At 34.5% G+C, this 20,607-nt stretch overlaps 1 protein-coding gene across 2 annotated transcripts in view; it reads right to left on the reverse strand.

The window, feature by feature from the left end:
* LOC121324686 (neuronal PAS domain-containing protein 3-like) overlaps positions 1-20,607 on the reverse strand; it is a 231,108-nt gene that overhangs the window by 79,806 nt on the left and 130,695 nt on the right. For both annotated transcript variants that reach the window (XM_041266803.1, XM_041266804.1), the window contains exon 5: positions 8,591-8,680. In XM_041266803.1, coding sequence (XP_041122737.1) covers positions 8,591-8,680 — 90 coding nt within the window. The remainder of the gene's footprint in view (positions 1-8,590; positions 8,681-20,607) is intronic.

The following is a 20,607-nucleotide window of genomic DNA, read 5'->3' on the forward strand; positions in this document are numbered from 1 at the left end:
AAAATATTTAAACAAAAATAAACACTTGATCACAGAGCAAAATAAAAGGTTTTAAATATAATAAATCACGAACACAAAACAAAAGAATAAACTCCAGGTCAGGCTGGGCAAATCGCCTTCACTGTACCTGTACGTTTCAGTTTCGTTTTAAATCCGCTCCCGTTCTCGCCACTTCTCCAACACCCACACCGAAGTGCAGAGGTACTTTTATACAGGTGACCATCTCCCATCTCTCGAGATTTACGATTATACTGTAAATTTACAGTATAATTGTAAATCTCAAAAAACTACTCACTTCTAAATCTTTTGTAGTCATTTTTGTATTACTTTAGTATAAATACATGTTAATTTGGATTCATATGTTGTTTTTTTCTGACTTTATGTGAACGAAAAGACACAAAAGCGCTCGTTTTCTCATTGGAAATAGTGATATTTTGAAATGTACCTGTCCTGGTCACAAAAGCAAAGTTTGTGGGGAATAATAGCCATTTTCTATACTTTTGAGGCATAAGCAATTAGGAAATAACACTTACTACCCAGGAACAAAAAAAATAAATAATTTGTTACACAGTGTAGTGGGTCGGTGCTCACAAATGGTTGAAAACCATTGACTTAATTCCCCCCTGTTGTGCTCTAAATTACTTTTGGATCCACAAACATCAAATCTTCACGCTTTCCGCATTCCATCTGTCGTGGCAACATGTAGCCAATGCACATAGCACTGATGCTGCCCTTCACACAAAACCACTAACAGCCCCCACCTATCTGTGTTGCCCCAACAGAAGACAGGGTTTTATTTTTAGATTTCTGAAATTGGAATCCTGTCCCTCACATGACTACTGTGACTTTCTGTTCTCGCTCAAAGAAGGTCAAGTCTCATTTCTTATTCTTCATATGACTTTTCCATTCTTTATGTGAGCTTGTTATATCCATATATGATGGGTTTCCAGACCTAATATATGGTAAGATTACAGGTATATATTTTTTGCAGCTATCAGATATCCCCACAGTAATGTCTATATGTGTGGCCATTATGGCTTGAGCCCAAGATAACCAAAAACACATTACTTAATAAATGTCCATATAAAAAAGCTGATTAAATATATTACTGCAATATTCATGACATTGCAGTGCAAACCTGTGGAACTGAACCAGCATGACATTTTGGTGACATAAGCAATGAACGACAGTGTTTTTTTTTGAATTACATTTATTCACAATCAACCTTTTGCCTTTTACTTACACGCTTTACACTGATAAGTAGCAACTGTTGCAAACACTGGTTACTATCTAAAAGGTTTAAACCATCCAACATGGCTTTGGATGACTCGATAATCCAATGTGCAAATGCAAGGGCCAGCACAAGTAGTATATCACACCCGTTTTCATTGCACTTGCTACTAACCAAGCAGACAGCTTTACTATATTTAAAACATAGGGCAAAATATTCAAATGCCTTGAGTGTGTCGCAAGTGGAGTTGTAGGTGACTTGTGTCGCAAGGGGAGTTGCACTTTTGAGGGAGATTCAAAATAGATTATGCGCTGATAAAAATGGGTTTGCGAGTTGTTCTCTCCAAGTGCTTTTTCCACAAATTTGGGAGAGGTGTCATGAAAAATCCCGCAAGTTCACCACCACGAGCTAAATTCAAAAGTTAATTTGTTCGCAAATCACAATATTGCATGGGAATCACTTAACACTGGTTACACTTAATTATTCCACAGGAAGTAGGACAATCTCTGTTTCTAGTTAAAGAGTGAGCATGGCCTTTTGACAGCTATATTTGCAAATGTTAGCAAAGCAATAGAAAAAGAGGAACTATCATGCGGGCAGAATATGCAGACAACAAATAACGTACAAAAAAATGATACACACGCCCTACACAAACATTGGTTTGACCCATGGTCCGTGCTGTAGTAATATATAGCTATATCTAACATTATTAGCGCTGTGAATGCAACAGAACCTGCAGTTTGTGAAGATTATAATAAATAAATAAATAAATAAACTTCTGTTTAGACTAGATAGTTGTTAGCTTGGTTTGTTTTTAAGAAACCTGTTTTTTCTTACCCAAAATAAACTTCAGACCAAAAAGTTATGTCAACCTTAAAATGTTCTTATTCATTGCAAAAAACAAACAAGCAATACACACTTGTGCATAATGAGTTATGTATTCATATTTTTCCTTTATAGTATACTTTCATTGCAGCATTAATGCCATCATCTTCCTTTGATTCCATCTAGTCTACAACAACTATTCGCCTGCTTACTTCATTTTTAAGTTGCGTCCTACAAAACCTATTGTTGTGTGGCATGTTAAGTGGCAAGCCTGAAGCAGCAGCCAGTTGGTTGGTGCACAGATTCCTTGCACTAGAAAGGTTGATGGCATTTACTAGCATCACCTTTCAACTCTCTGCACATCAATGCTGGCAGACAGCAGCATGAAATATGATCCCTGGCAGATAGTGGATCCTCATTCATCTGACTATGGGCTCTGTGCTCCATTGCACAAACAGCGTCTCTCCCACTTCTGAGAGGAGACTAATAAAAAAGGCATCAATTTTCAGCTCTAGCACTACTGTGATCTCTTTATATGTTCGACATCCAACATTAAATTAAAATGCTGTTATAAATTCTACTTTCTGAATTTGCAATGAGTGTTGGGTTTTTGTCGCATGAGACTGCAGCAAATCTTGTCAAAAGCAAGGAAGCATGTCTTGTTCACTCAGAATTAATGTTGTGGATGAAAGGGAGAGGGAAAGGATGGAAAATAGGGTGAGCTACAGATGTCAGAAGTACAAAGTGAGAAAACAATTTTTTTTTTTTAGAAATGTGTGTATCTTTAATGTACATGCTAGTTATACCGACACATTAATGTGACTCGACCGAAGCGTCCTGCTAAAATCTGTTTTCTTAGTATCGTTATGATTCCTTTACTGTCAAAAAAAGAGGAAGCTTTCTTTGAAAATATACAGTGCTTCAAAATCTCACGCTTTTATCGTATTAGATGTAATCATGATTAGAAGTATAAACCGATGCCTTCCTGATTTGTATGACAGCTATTATTCCAGCATATTTTCTGAAATAATTAGACTGTGTAGATGTCATATTGCGCAGACAATGTAAGATTTTATGTCCAAAACGCATCATGGTATATATAAAAAAGAGTATGGTAGTTGCTACTATTAATACCCAAAGGGAACAACTGTAGCTTTTTATATACTATGGGGATGGTATCTTCCACATTTGCCTTCAAGCCTACCAACAGCTTACTCGACTAGTAGAACCAAAGACTCTATGGATCTAAAGCTTATTAAATCCAGGGTTCTCTGGTGTTCAGGAATTCTGGGTCTCAAAGTGTACATCTGACATGAAAAATACTTTGTAAATTGAACTCTTCCCTAGGCTGTGGGCAGCAATGCCAGAACCTCTCAACACTCTGAACTTTCCAGAGTTCCAAACCAACTTTTTTTTTTTTTTTAATCAAAGTGATGGGCTGAAGGATGGTCCTGTAGTAACTAATTGCTGTGTGTGATCTTAAAAGCACACAGCAATTAGTGTGGCATGACTGGTATTACATTTTCTTGCTTTGTATGTAAAATACAGGGTGAAAACTTGAAAATACAGAATAAAAAAACAGTTTGTTTATTATACATCCGATTAAATTGGATGAAGGCGTCTGACAAATAAATACGTATTAATAAATATTTCTAAAAAGTGACCTTTAAACTGGGGAGATAAAATAATTGCTATAAAACAACAAAGGCCAGTTTATCTGTGAAAACATAGTGCTTCTTTCACTCTTAAAATGCTTGTCAGATAAATAAATAATGCTTATTGAATAGAGACATATTTTGAGTATAAAAGGCTACTGTTTCAATGTGTATGAGTTTTGGAATTAGCTTTTGAACCACATGAACAGCATTTAGATGTGAACTCTGTAACTACTCTTAATTTGTATCTCCAATAATTATGTTTTTTGCCAACTGCGAGTAGCAATTTTACACTATTTGATTCAAACATTATTTGAAGAGTTTATCAATGACCCCAAAACAACTAACTTCAGTGAAATGCCAAAACAGCAATTACTGTCATTTGTATACATATTCAAGTGAAAAGGCTTTAATTACCCTCTGCTGTTTCTTTGGTGAAATCAGCAGAGATCGGAGCCAGCTGGGGTCCTTGCCCTATTAAAATGTTTCAGGCTCTGTAATCCTTTAAAAAGTTAATGTGTAACTTAAATTCAGACTGATGCTATTTCCTACTTTCTTATCTCATTTTGTGAAAAACTGCAAGGGTTAGTTTGTTTTATTTTTTAAATAATAATAATTAAAGAAATACAATTTCACAAGAAGAAAGCATTGTTTGTATGATGAAAAGTAAACAACGAAACATGTAATAATTGGCTTTATCTTCTTACCTATACAACTCTAAACGAAATAATATCTATTGTTCACAGCCAGAACTAGAACTCTGCGATTAGCATCAATTCGAGGACACACCATGTCATATTTATTACAAGCTTTTTTTGGTAGGTAATATTGTCTAAAAAAGAAAAAAAAAACATGTTGTACATATACTGTAGATATCGCACACCTTTTCTCCAGATGTATGTGCACCTATAGATTTTGACCAATTTCCATTTAATTCCACCTCTTGTCAGTAAAACCTCCTGCACTGTACAGCAGGAATTGTCTTCTTATTCCACACATTTTACACCACATAATCTATTCATGTCTGTAAGTCTTCACTCATACATTTCACCAATGATTTCACTTAAAAAATCTTTTGTAGATCTGTTTATCATTTTTCATTTGTCCAATTATTAAGAAGCTTGTTGACTTCCATTTTTTTTTTTTCCCGGCACTGGTTCAATATCTAAATCGAAGAGGAGAACACTTTTGTTCCTCCAGAGGATCGTGCCCTGAGAAACCTTGACATGCACAAAGGCAGCCCTACACAAAGTTGCCCTGCTGAGAACGATAACGTCACCCATGGGATTGCCAAGATTATCTCCGTCAGGCACTTGGACAGAATGCAGTCAAATGATGCATCATGCAGTCATTTTCTGGGAGAAAATCAATTTCTTTACCAGGTCGCTATTTGCTTTTCAAAGTGCCCTTGTAGTCTTTGCCGCTGAGCATTTATCAATTTAAATGTTGTAAATTGATAATGTTTCTGCACGCCTTGTACCTTCCATGAGTTATTTTGGTACTTTTGTTTTTAACACATTTTGCAAACCCCTGCAGACTTAAAATCAGATATTGATCAATAGACACAAGGTGAACGTTCTACGAATTTTCTTTAAAGATATTTTAGATTTTTTTTTTTTTTTATAAAATTCCAAGCATACTGGATATCAATATATACAAAGCCCCAAAGTCAGGATTTTAGAAAAAGATCAAATAAAAAGCATTGGATATTTGAATATGTTTTAGGAGTACAAATCAGTACAGTACAAATCAACATTTCCACGCAGACCTTATCAGTAGAATCAATAAAATGCATTTTTAATAGGACTTAAGATACCTCATTTAAAACACTTAAACAGGATATACAAACAATCCCTTCTTGAATCTTCATGACAATAGGAACGTCATGCCATGGTATCTATGTCACAGAATGTGCACTCTCTTTTTGCAGATTACATTTGTTTGTTTGTTTTCCCATTACAGCCTACACATACAGATACATACTTTTTGGGGCTACATTGATTATGCGTTAAGCTGGTCAGGTGTGTCACTTTTAAAAGCACTTCTCTTTGTAAGCTTCACTGTAATCAAAATTTATTTGCACATTAACACCTATGCAAGGTACTGCATTAGTGACATTCCGAAATGTTTAAAACAGTCAAGTGCATGTTTCTGTAAATTGCCTCTTTTGTTTTATGTAGTGGCTCAACTAAAGCATTCCTAACCTTAAATTAGTCAGTGGCCCTCATCTCCGCTCTCTAAAAAACACAATTTTTTATTTTTTATTATTTAGTTCAATCCAAATTCATATCGGAAAATATATAAGACACCCTTACTATGTATTTAATATTGTTCTGCCTTACTAGGGTTTAAGGTTCGTTTTAAATTATACACAATTAAATGCAAATATTTCTTAATTTTTCAGAGTAAAAAAAAGTCCTACGCTGTTATAAATTCCTTCACCAGTTAAAATGGAAAACGGACACAATAAATCTTCATAGCCTTTTAATTCCTTGTAGTTATCAACAGTATACTGTGCTGGAAATGCAAGCTCCACTATCTCTCCGGGCTAAGTTAATTAAAGCACTTCATACAAACCTCTGTGCATGTAGATTCTGAGGTACTGCAAGCTGGTTTTTAAAACGGTGCAATATATCCCATAACTGCAGTGGCTTAGCTACACTTTACTGTCCTGAAGGTTAAAAGAAACTTCCATCCACAAAACTCATTATGGTTTCATTTACATTAGTTTTGTTTTTCAGGTAAATTCAGGCAATGCAGAGAATCTCAATTTAAGGTGATTCAAATACTAAAGTTATTAATATTTTTAATTTAATTATTTAAAGAGTGTTAGTAATTAGATCTGCCACCACTTAGATCAATTGAATAGAACCCAATGTCTGCCAATATGAAATATGTCAGCACTACCAGTACTCGGCTAATGTGTTGCTTGTAAGGGGTTAAATAGAGTCCCCATCGAACAGATGATAATTCAGATGGCTGCCGTATTCCAGATGCATCAATTTCCTTGAAAATCCAATCCATACATGTGCATATGCTATGCTGGCAGGAGTACTGACTAAAATGGCCAAAACCCAAAAGCTAATATTCTTTTGGCCAGAATAATGCAATTATTATTTTCCTAGCTATCAACCTAAGCATACAGTGCCATCTGTTATACAAAGCAAACAGACACATCTCAATTACAGAAAATGCAGTTGCCTTGACAGATCCGGGATTGCAACATTAACTGCAGTGTTTAAATTAAGTTCTAGACTACTATAAAATAAATAATCACATCTTACCTTTAAACAGGACATTTGAACTTGTGTATTATGTTTGCAAAACAACCTTTTTTATTATATATGTCGGACACCCTTTACTGTATCAAAATAATTACACTATTATGTATATCCCAGCTATGAAAGGAATATTGCATTACTGGAGTGTACTTGGCTTTAGAGCACTGAGACTTGATATTATTATTTAACTGTAAACGCATAAGACAGCATGGAAGTGTTGAAAGATTAGTTGTTGGAGGTTTCTCAAAACTAGCCAAGAGAGGATTTGCTTTTATTCAGTATTAACACCATTTTGAGTTAAATGGAGCTGGGTGTAACACACTGGTAAAATTATAGTTCGGCAGACCGGTAGCAACCATTATAAAGGTTTATAAAAAATACACTCATACAGTGAGAAACATATAAATGTGCCAATATGTACAATGTATGAGATACATTTAATTAAGCAAAAAAAAAACGATATCATCTACTTATGGAGGTCATCAGTACACCCTTTTCATAGTTTAAAAAAATAATTGTTATTTTCATGATATATATATAAATCTTATAGGTAGTCTCCACTGTCACTTACAACTTTTGATCTTAATTTTTGTGCCAGAAAAAAGAAATCTAGTACCTTTTTCAACCCTTCGAGTGTAATTTATATTTAAAGTTACAAACCTGGACATCTTAGTCTTAACATATTGATTGAGACACTGGTTAAGCCGGCAGCAACTTATGTTCTTAAGTTTTTTAATATAAACAAATATTGGAGAAAATTATCTATTATGCAGCTGGGTCTTCCCTTCCCTTATTACAGTTAGTTAAGTCCTTAATATCCAGCCATACGCACATAAAAAGACCATCAAGATAAGTCCAATATGTTTATAAGGAGCAATGGAACAAAATTTTACAATTAATTATTTGATTAAAAAAATCATTCATCAATTAATATCAAATGAATTTCCTCTGTGCTGTTAGTCTGGAATGCTCTTTGTCACGTAATTTATATATTGATGCCAGTAAAAAAATAATTTAGAAAATGCTTCCAAAGCCAATGAGATAGATAGTTCAATGGTTTACCCACATAAACACATTTTTAAGTCTTTTCTTGTCTTCGGATGAAGACTGTGTATTCCAACAACAACAGCAAGAGAACCTGTACATTTAATTACAAGGGCTTCACTGAATGTCTCTTTGCCCTTTGAGATAAATATTTCTTTTTTGTAATTTTGTAATACTATTCTCCTACATCATCTTGAAGCAATATACAGTACCGTATTTATTTCAGAAATTATTTATTTACAGTGAAACCCTGCTTACACCCAATTTTACAGCTTGTTGGAGACTGAAACACAGCAATGTCAAGGGATGTGCCCAGGTCACAAAGTAATTGTGTTGTTGAGTTGGGTATCAAACTGAGTTTTTAGTATGCTTCAGAATAATTAAACAATTGCAGCTATATTTATTTTTTATAGATATTAATACGGATCTAACTAATGCTCTCTCCTATCAGCTAAAAATGTTGCAAAAGTTTCAGGCAAACACTTGATTACAGCCATGCATTGTTAGAAAGTGTGATGCTCAAGCAAAGGATAATTAACTTTCAAAGCACTTACTTGTGATAGTCCCAAGTAGATAGACACTGTTTCAGAGATGTATAAAAATTTTCCTTCTTTGTTTAGTGCAAATACAAATCCATCCAGAGACTGTAGAGATAAAACAAACAAAAAAAGAGAACTGTTAGGAACTCACTCAGCAAAGACAGGACAAATCTCACAACAGCTTAAGGCAAAAGTCATCTGCAAAAGTCACAAAATGCTAGCGCTGGGGTGGCATTTCAAATTATGGCCTTAAGTAGCGAGCATGGTACACAAAGTTGGCTTAGATTTTAATCGATTTTGAAGAAGAACATTCCTGCCTACTCATGAAAGTTGCAGATCTAACAGCTAAGCATGACTGGGGAAAAGACAGTGATAATGCCCCCTTAACATCTGTAACTTAAATGTTAATTGCATCTAAATATAACATGTGATTTTCAATCAATTGATTGATTATATTTATAACTGTTACATGAATTTTTAACAGATTACAGATACTTCATCAATTTTGATTTAGTTATTGTAACCCAATACACAAAAGCAACATCCTTGCAAAAACTGCATAACACATATTAGTGCCATAACCTACATACATATGTGGAATAACACCTCACACCAAATACACAGTTTCATTAATTGCTTAATGGATTTAAAAATGTAGTTTTGATTGGCTTAGTTAGTCAGAGATGACGCAATGTCTGTCTGATTAGGTATTATTGAGTAATTTAAAAATGTAAGACTAAAAACTGTTATATATTATGGCAGCTATGATTACATCTCATTATATACATTGATATAAATACTGGATAATCAATTCAATAATTACATTTTTGTAACGTGCATAGTCAATAACATTATTTAAGTTTATCAAGGAAACTGCACTGAACGCGCTGCCCTGCTATTTACAGATTTACAGTATTTCTGCCAGACAAGCAGTGGGCGTGCTTTTCTTTCCCTGCTCCTGTTAACTAGCATCTGATTTGCTGGTCCCATCCTACCAGCGAATCGGTTTTGAAAATGCTTTGTAAGTACACCCCTCTGTGTATTCGATCTAAACAAACAAAAAAGTGTGCCGCCCTGAATGCAGAGCAGGATGATAGGCTTGTATTCCTGTAAATAAATTGTGCACACTGAAGAAACCTGACTATATACAGTTTGTGCTCTTTGGAGTTTCAAAATGAATGAAAACAATATAATTGAACAATATTCAAAAACGTTAACATTATTATTATTATTATTATTATTATTATTATTATTATTATGTTTTAGACATGGATTTCCGCATTGTGTGTTTCACAGATAGTGAAGGTTAGGTGGTACAGTATTACCAAGATACAATGCGTGATGCTGCAGCTGTCACTGAATAAAAAAAAACAAACATTTTTCTTAAACTCGTGTCTAGTTTATATAGATTACATTCTAAAATACTGTAATCTGTTTGGAATAAATATTTTAGTAACACTCCTGTAGTATGTTAAACTTGCTTTAGGCTTGTTGTAAATGTGTTTTTTTTTTCTTCTGACACTATAGCAAGGCGTAATTACCCCTCACATTCACAAGCTTTTACTTAACTGCAATGATATTAACATAAATCACGTCGGGGGTAAGGAATGGAGCAAAAATGTGGGCGATACAATCGTCGATATTTATTCAAACGATTCCATTTTGTGTGCCCAATTAATCAATTGCTATTTGGAGGCTTACCTGACAGCCCTAAGATAGATATATACACTATATATATATATATATATATATATATATATATATATATATATATATATATATATATATATATATATATATATATATATATATATATATATATATATATATGTGTGTGCATTTTGAGAATACACAATTAATTATACAGATATACTCTATGTACTAAGAAAAAGCAGTTTAAATACGCCAAATGCCTTTGATGAGAAGAACATCCATTTGCAAACAACTGGCAACAAAATAAATAACAAGTCTTTTATATCAACTGAAAAAAGAATGTGTTGTTTTTACTTATTCTTCTATTACTGCAGGCTACTTCAATCCTAAAGAAATGTTTCCAACAGGCAGCAATTAAGATACTAGGGTCAAAGGAGTTAATTACATATTGTCCCCCACTATATATGATAATCTAAGTGCAGTTAACCATGTCTGGATTAAGATGTAACAAAAAACAGGCACAGCTCTAAATTAGTGAACATATTGTTAAAAAGCTTCCTATTTAAAAGAAACTCAGTCTTTGAGAGATTTGCATATTCCTGGTAAAACACCCTCAGGCTATTTGCAGTCTATAGATATGAAGCTGACTTTGCAAACTCTCTGTATAAAATTCAGAAAATATACATATTAAATGTTAGGTATTGGGGTTTACATTACTCTAATAATAAATTCAGTATGTGTCTTCATTTGTCTCCCGACATCAGCACTAGTATAATATTGATACATTCTTCATTTCAGACTATACTTCATGATGAGCAAATCTGCATTTAGCATCCCTCGTAACACATTAGTGTGTGTACCAGAAAAACCCAATTGAGAAAAATGTGGGCTGAGAATGTAAGGTCTGCTGCTAATCTCTGTGCTAGTTTTTTTGGTTTTTAACAGCAAATGTGTAAACTTGCACACTAGGCAATGACAGTTTAAATGAAAATGGGGAAAATATAAATATAATAGACAGTTTTTTGTTATTGTTTCATTTGTAGTTAGTTTTAAAATGCAGGGTATTAAATATGTTCACATTGCTGCAGTTGATATTTCTTTGTATTCAATCTTTTGTTCATATGTTTTAATTATAATATTTACAGAATCTGTCTCCTAGATGTATTCAATTTCAACAGTTTTTTTTTCTCCTCTCTCATTTTCATCCAAGCTATAACCACAGGGAAATACAGTCCTGACACCAATCAAACCCTCATTGAACTGTGCAGACTGGAGGCTGTTTCTGTAAAGGTGAGGTAAGCTTATATCAATTTGCCCCTCACGATGAAACCCTTCCAGGTGTTTGAAGTCAGTAGTAGCCACTTCTCTTAACACTTGCACTTTCTTTTTTAAAATAAAAGCCATCTGCAATACTCCAAATCCAATTCTCCAGCGAGCATCACTTCATGAGGAGCTTCAGAGGTGATAAACTGCCTCTGTTTACAGGCTAACTGCTTTGTAAAGTATGTGATAAATCACAAGGAAACAAACTTCTCATCTATGAGGGAAACAGATTATATTAAGAATATTTAATACCATTTATTTAAAAATCGCCATGCTCCTCTGGTTCCCTTGCTATTATAAATAACTTGTGACACCGAAACACGCTGAAGTGATTCTGTCGACGAGAATAAGCCCCTTTCCAGCATGAAAAGCTCAAATGCAAAGCTAATGTTGACACCTTCCTTTACTGCTGCAGTGCTGACCTTCTGCTTCTGTTCTACAGCTGGTATCTCAGAACAGGGGAGAAGACAATCTGGAGCTGAGCTGTCAACAGAACTTAAATCCCTTACTGCACTCCCAGGCAAAAAAAATGTATGTTCCACAGCTAACCCGCAAACTGATTACTTGCAGCAGGGAAGATAAACAGGCAAAGATTGTACCAAAAGCAACACATCAAAATAAATGCTACACAGCAGAATGTCATTATGGATTGTGAAATTAAAGTTACTATACGCTGAAAATAATAATAATAATAATAATAATAATAATAATAATAATAATAATAATAATAATAATAATAATACCGGATAATACATTCCAGAGGCAAACAAGTCCGTTGTCAAGTAAAATAACACTTGCATTTTGATGAAATTCAAAACTTTAGATGAGTGGATTGCGATGATATAACATGCCCTTTCAACATTCGCTTCTCTAATGGTGAACTTTCATCTGGGAAAGAAATCCCTTACTTGAGAAAGAATACACAATGGCTTTATGTCCAAAGTATTTCAGTCTTCCCACCTCTGGGGTCTCTGAGGATCAGCCTTCTAGATTATGAAGCCACTGCAGAACTACTTCCAGAAAACCAGAGTAAAAAAGTCAGGGGTAAAAGTGACCACCTTGTAGGGTTCATGGACCCAGGAGACTCTGCATCAGTGTGAAAATGTCTTTAATCTTAAAGCCTCAAGCCTCAGGGTACAGGAGACCTACATACTTTGAAAACCTAAAAACAACTACAATAGGAATATCTTTCAAAGCCTTTATTAGGAAAGATAGTAACTCAATGCTGACAGTAACCCATGTGTCCTGCCAACCTTCTGCATTTTAGTCTGTGCATGTAGTCTGTATCCATGCTTAGAGGGAGGGATAGAGACATGGGTTTGGCAGGGTGTGTTTGTGTTTTTGTGTGTGGGGGGTGGTGGTGGTGGTGGGCAAGCCAGTGGATAATTAGTACAGGAGACTTTGAAAGTAAGAAAAAGTTGTGAGGCAGTGTCTCGATTATATAATAAATCTTTATGGCTTGAGTTATCTTTAGCTGGGCAAGATATCCTATACTTGCCAAACCAAGACAACACATTGATCAGCTGGCAGTGTCTTGAGTACAGTAGTCAAAATTGAGTATCAAAGACAGAGAAACTGGCTATAAAATCTTAATCTTTAGGAAACACCAAGCACTCAATGCTATAGTACCCACTGCTATTAGGTAAGCTGTCTTTCAATGTATCTTTAAAAAGCAACTGAATACTAAATTGCAACTTTCTATAGGTAGAGTTTTCCTTTTTCTCCTTCATGTTTCAAGAAGAATGCAATCCTGGCAGTGCTAGCACTGGGTACCAGTAGTTGGAGATGCTCAGGTGCCTTGGCTCGGAAGGAATGATTTTACTCAACCAGGCAGTGAGTGGGGGATCAGTATTAAATGATGACAATGGCTTGGTTTACATGCGCATGAAAATCGACTCTACAGTCATGACTGTGTGACGTTGTCACACAAATACATCGTGAAACAGCAAAAGGATGTCCTTTTGGCAGCGCAAATTTAAGGGCAGGGTCAATCGCTTTCTCACGATAAAAATAGCAGTAAAAACCCATGTAAACCTGAGCAAGAATCGTGCTTGTGGCTCACAAGATTTCAGCAGTCAAAATCCTGTTCTTCTGACTTAATATCACGTAATCTTCAGCAGAAAGGCCATACAAAACATACTATTTTATTCAAGCACATCATATCAAACATCTGCACTGCCAAAAGACCGTATTTAAATGAACAATTAAACAGAAAAGTGGTTATTTTCTAACTTACCACATATAAAGCACTACTTCAAAAATGAAAAACTATAAAAAAATAAACATTTCAAAAGAAGCTAGTGTGCAAACAGATTTATGTACATACAAAACTGCAAAAACAAAAGTCGTTTTTAATCTAAAACGAAAGTAACATGATTTCTCTTGTGAGTGTGTCCGTTTTCTCATGAAAATGTTTCTGCTGAAGTGCTGTGGCTAGCTTCAAGGTGAACTCTCTATTCAAAATAAAAACATGTATTGTAAAAGGTGGTTCTAGTGTTAATGAAATGCAACTTTTATGTGTTCCACAAACACACACTCCCGCAAATATAAATTCAAAGTAGTAAAAGTGTACTTAGTAGAAATTATATTTTATAATTTGAGTGTGTGTGTGTGTGTGTGTGTGCTGGAAAGGTAACCAGACAAACAAGAAGCTAATGAGCGGCATAATTCAGAATGTGTGCGACAACACATGAATTCATTTCTCTTGTTAAGTGTTTTTATCTTCATGGCAATGCATGAAGCTCTCCTCTCAATATTCAGAGTTGTTCTTTTCCTACTTAGTAAGCAGACACAGACATTTCAATATCCCCTCAATGACTATCAGCTCAGTAATCTGCATCGGTATGGCCGATTTTTTTCCTAAATCAGAACTGCACAGCAACGCGTTTCCTGAAAAGTACAGCAAACACGTTGTGAGGAAAACTATCATGACTTGTGCGTACAAATGCTGCCATTGTTGGCAAACAGGAATGACACCCTCTAATATCAAGGACACAACAACTGTCAGTTTCCTTTGAGCCTGAAGCTTTAGTGGGCACTTTAGAGTTCATTAACAAAGCCAGTGGTAGTCTCAGCTCATGGGCTGATTGACTATTAACCTACCATTAACTGTATTAGGTCAGCCAATATGGAAAGAGGCATCAGCTCAATGGGCAGCTGGCAGTACAGTCACCAAATGTTTTCTGGGCAGTCCCAGAGCTCTGAACAACAACAAAATATAAAGCAGGCTTGTAAGATAATGTCTTGCTGTCTGCACATCTAAAAAAAAGTGTGTGTAACATTTTAAGCCAGTGATCCCTTTTTTTGTTTAAATATGTACAGAATTAGCCAACATGGCCAGTTTTCATAGTCCTGTGATATGTTCTGATTTAAGCAGGTTTTAGGGCATGCCTAATGTGATATATTTAAAGGGTGAAAATGGCAGAACTAGCATAATTGTCAGTTAGAGTTTAGTGAATTACAAATCTCACAATTAGCCATTTACAAGGATAAGGAAGCTAAATTTGGATGCAAAGTAAGTACATCATCAAAAGCTGCCACATTGCTGAGGGGACTGCCTTATATATTTGCAATTTAAGTCTACCCAGCAAGCCATGTAGAAATGTGCAAATACAGAAGAACATATTGATTTATTTACTAGGAGTGCTGATAGCTGGTGCAATGTTTAAACCACTAGTCTTCTCTAACTCGTGGATTCAGACTTTTTCTGAACTATTGGGCCAATTTTATAGTTATCTCTCAAAAAAAAAAAAAAAAAGCTTATGCAGCCCATGACATATTTATCGGTCCTTTATACTGTGAAGAGACCTGTTTAAGACAGCAATTTTTTTCCCTAATAAATGAGAATGAGAAGTCAGAAATGTAACAGAAAAGAGAAAAAAGACATCAGAAGATACTACAGTCAAATCAGACGAGGATCAGCAGTTATTTTTCACCTTTCTTTAAAGCATGATGATAACTTCAGTTTCTTATTTTTATATTATCTAGGACATCTAAGAGAAATACCAGCCTTTTTGCTGAAAACAACAACAACAACAACATAAAAAAAAAAAAAACATAGATATTTGCTTGGTAACATCCAACCACAAACTATAGAATGGTGCAGCAGAGAATAATTTACTAAACAGGGAATAGTGGTGCGCCTTAAAAAAGGACTCCTTGGGGTTATGAACCAACAATGTAGTTTTTTCTTCCCTGCGTGCTAGGATTTAATTAAGTGATAACAGTCACCTTGGGGTGACTGCACAAGACAATAATATCTGGGTAAAGAAAAATGCTGAAGAGAGCCGAGTACAGTAGGGTTATCTAACAAAAAGCAATAAAAGGATAAGAATGTGGTGGTATTTACATTATATATATATATAAAAAAAACTGTTTTATTTACCTGCTCCAAAAGTAGACTAAGGCAAAAATAAATAAATAATAATAACAGATTTGAGTTAACTGTGATCATATGAGGATTACTTATTTAAAAGCTTAGGTGTTTAAATCGTGGCTTAATAAAATAAAATAGCAATACAGACATACAAACAAAATGCTTCCTCAACACAGTGAACAGTGGCATTGGGAAGCAGATTACCTGGAATAATTAATCAAAATGAAAACAATAAATCTTACAAATAAGTGAGTGCTTATGATTGCTTGGAGGATAGAGCACATACAGTAGATTAGATTGTCCATGTTTATAATGAATGCTCTCTTTCGTAATTTTCAGAGTTTATTAACATTAGACTTGATTACTGGTAGCTTGATTTTAAAACCAAAAAACACATTCTTGATGCATATTCTTATTCTCCACAGTGAAGGCATGCAGGAAATACAATTAGAAACAAAATAATTGTCAATAGGGCATAGGGCCCCCATGGGCAGCCAGGATGGCCCTGGTTTGACGTTTGTTCTGGAGGGATATGTGCCTATAATTCCTACAGGAAAGTGGGGGGTGAGACTGTTCCTTGTGAAGTATTGGTCTTTTCAATCTTGGATATGGATCTACTGTATGGAAAACACAGTCAATCATTTATTGGGATTGAAAAATCTCCTGGTCCTTAAAAAAAAAAGAATAATGTTTTTAAACAAATGATTGACATAGAAAATAATTTATACTGTAGAGTTTATATCTGGGAATTAAAAAAAATAAAATAAATAGTAAATATTATTTATACAGTATATTGTATTATAGTTCAAAGTAATTTTAGGGACTAAACTGGTGTAGTACATAACTTTGGAACAAGTTTTTAAATACATATCCAAGGAAAAATGTGTTTTAAGTGACTTGCAAATTGCCTCAGCTTCAAATGACGCTCAAGGATTAAGCTATAGTTATTTGTACAAAAGCAGCAGTCATGTAGTTCATTAACTCACAACAAAGTGCACAATGAAACAGCAGAGGATTTACAGTACATTACCAAAATAAAGAAGATTATCAATAAGTGTGAACATTATCAAACAATATGAAATCTATTAATTAAATGCTTTCACTAAACAGTATAAACCATTTTTTTTTTTGTTTGTTTGTTTATATTATGCGTTTCGTAAGGATCAAATAGGGATATCAATAGCACCCATACTTGAAACATATAATCTACAGTATTTACTGTAACAATTACTGGTGTCTGTCTTTCTAACAAGTAGACATATTCCATATGCAAAGCAGCAACTGTACAGAATAAAGTGGTTTCAAAAAGTAGAAATTTAACATTTAGTCATTTGCATCCAATATGACAAGTTGCAGAACTTTTAATATTAACCCCATTGTTAATAAGTCTCTTAGCTTGTAATTATTTTACAACAATTTAATGTAGATGTTCTGAACAGGCAATGCTTACACTTCAAGTAGCGAGAGGGGGCTCTGAAGAAAATTCCCCAGTTTCCGTGTAATGAAAAGCTGAGGATATACCTTCTGCGTTTTTTCAGCACGATGCTTTCACATCCTTTTGTCAAGGGTTTTCAAACTGACAACTTGTAAATTTAAAATACAAAAATGCCCAAAGCGATAACCACCGGCTCTGAGAAACTCCTTCAATAAGGAGGAGAAAAAGAAGCAGTATAAGCAATGCTTCTTAAGAAATCACACAGGGCCTGACCACCATAGTCTAATTATGCTAATTGCTTCAATGCCCTTGCTTTATTTATGCTGAGCGGCTAAGATAAATAAAAGGAAATTGCTTTGGATCTAACTGGATTTATTTCAGAATGCAAACTAGCCCTTGTTTGTTTTGTGATTGCTGATCTGTTTACATTAAATTCTGCAGGTAATTGCAGTTTTGATTGCACATGTATTTCTCTATGTACAGGTCCCAAGACTGAGTCTGTCTCTTTTTATAATTAAATGGTTTGTAATACTTAAACTCACTAAACAGCAAAAAAAAAAAAAAAAAAAAAAAAATTCACACATGAAAGATAATCCTGCAGTGTTGGGAATGCAGAATACTGTATTTTTATTTTTGCCCATGTTATTTAAATTAACATCAATACAGCAGATCTTTCTAATTTAGAGATATGAGTTTGGTTCTAAAATGGAGTGGATATACAAGAAAGAATGTTCAACCTATACATCTGTTCTCAAGTCACTATAGTGCAATGGACAGATGTCCACATGTATCCCAAATCTGCTGCACCATATGCACTTATGATAACCCATCATTTACTGCGTTATAGATTTTTTTTCTAATTTCCTCAGATTAGTATATCTTTTTTTCAGAAAAGATAAGAAAAAAAATATTTATTTTTTGGAAATTTTGGAGATTTAAGATTGTACCCATTTTCTCCCCAATTTGAAATGTGCACTCCAAATAACAAAGTCGTAAATCGCTGCATTTTATAATTTCTCAGTTTGAAATATATACAGTGTCTTTCTAAATCATAGAGGATAATATTAGAAAGGACTTTCAGCTTATAAAAATACAACAGGGTTAGTGTTTACTAAACTTGAAAATTAGAGGCTTTGTATCAACCTGGTTTCAAAAGGTGCTGTTTATGAATCATTTAAACAAGCTGTGAATGTTCAGGGCTACAGTCGTGCCAAGGACTGCAAAAGAAGAAAGTAATAACACAGCCCTGAGACCCACAGTTCTCAAATGAGAACCCCCATCCTAAAAAGTATCAAAATGAGACACAGAGGGGAATTCCAATTTGTAAAAATCTGATCAAATGCGGTAGGTCTGTTCTTATCTGATCCCGACTGAGAACTGGAACACTGCGGCAGGTATACCAGGTTGGCTTTAGATGTCTGAATTTTATCTTCAGAAACTGTACGTCTATGGTTCTTGTCAAAAAACAGTACCTGTTTTTCCCACCTTAAACTATATTTAAAATACTGGTAAATACAAAAAGAATGCACATCAAAAAAGGAAACTTTACACACTGCTGACTTTAAAAGTTGTTTCAGACAGTCTTCTTTTGTTTGTCATCCCTGCTCCAGCTGTAGTCTGTGTGGGGCTCGGTGGAGCCATACACCTCTGGTATCTCAAAAAACTGTGTTGATTTATTTATTGTATTTTTGAAGCTTCTCTGCAATAGGGAACAAAATGTGCAAGCCACTGGTGATTCAATTGACACATCTTTTGTGTACCTCTGTAAAACACGAGCCACTAACTTACAATGCATCCACAGGAAACCAGCTGCATAAAGAATTCAAATAAGAAGGGTTCCCAGAGGTGTATCGTTGTTTAAGAAAAAAAAAAGAAAGAAAAGAAAATTCAATAGAGAATTACTCTTGTCTTCTTTTGTAAGAAATCAAGATTCAGCAAAAGTTTTGTCTTGGGAACTTAGCAGATATAAGCCTGGATAAAATGTACATTAATCATTCCTGCGATTCTTATATTTCTTTAACACAAATCCTTTTTAAACACCTGATCCTTGGTTTGACTCACATAAAGCCTATCGCTTCAGTAGGGTTATAGTGTTATGCCCTCAAGGCTTAGATAAGCCATTGCCATAGTCCTATATTTTGTTAAATCACTGCCACCACATTTAGCTGAAAGGAGGGACTATAGGAATAGAACTGATTTTTTCTTTTTTTTTTGCAGCCTTTTCTAAGATATGTATCAGGCTGCTAGGGGAGACATTAGTCTTTTGTCCGAATTGCGCTTCCTTGTGAAAACCATCTTGAACTTGTCTTCGGTATAATCTAGGTTAACCACCTCTGGCTCTCATAAGCATTTAAAAAGCACCTCACAAAACTGCACACTTGTTCCATTTCCTTTAGCATCCAAATATCCAAGTAACTCTATCCAAGTAACTCTTTCTGTCATACTCCTACACTCCCCATAAATGCCACAGACCTGCTGTTTTATCTTTACAAAGAAAGGCAAACAGAAAGTCTTCCCAAAAAACTGTGCAAAAGATGGCATTTAGTATATTACTGTATTATTTATGGATAAAAGGGGCTGCTCTACAGATATTGCATATATGATCAATTTATTTTAAGTACTGTATTTGTGGCATGATGATATTGTACTTTACAAAAAAAATCAATTTGTCAGACATTTTGTGTTTTTTTTTTTTTTTTTTGTCTTTAAATGTTTGCCCCTGACTGGTAAGAATATCTGTTTAACAAAAAATAACGAAAAGCTTGTGAACCAGGGTAATTACTTCTGGGCTCTTACAGGTTGAGCGCTGCAGTGTAGACTCAATTCACCTGAGCCTTTGTTTGTTTGTAAGCTTATATTAGCATTCTAAAATCCAAACTGAAGTTGAATGAGGGCCCACAGATAACACTATGTAACACAATTTTTGTTCCTGGGTAGTAAGTGTTATTTCCTAATTGCTTATGCCTCAAAAGTATAGAAAATGGCTATTATTCCCCACAAACTTTGCTTTTGTGACCAGGACAGTGATATTTCAAAATATCACTATTTCCAATGGGAAAACGGGCAAATGTGTGTCTTTTTGTTCACATAAAGTCAGAAAAAAACAACATATGAATCCAAATTATTTACAGTATAATTGTAAATCTCGAAAAACTATTCACTTCTAAATCTTTTGTAGTCATTTTTGTATTACTTTAGTATAAATACATGTTAATTTGGATTCATATGTTGTCATTGGAAATAGTG

The sequence above is a fragment of the Polyodon spathula genome, chromosome 12, assembly GCF_017654505.1.
Source record: "Polyodon spathula isolate WHYD16114869_AA chromosome 12, ASM1765450v1, whole genome shotgun sequence".
In the NCBI taxonomy this organism is placed as follows: Eukaryota; Metazoa; Chordata; class Actinopteri; order Acipenseriformes; family Polyodontidae; genus Polyodon; species Polyodon spathula.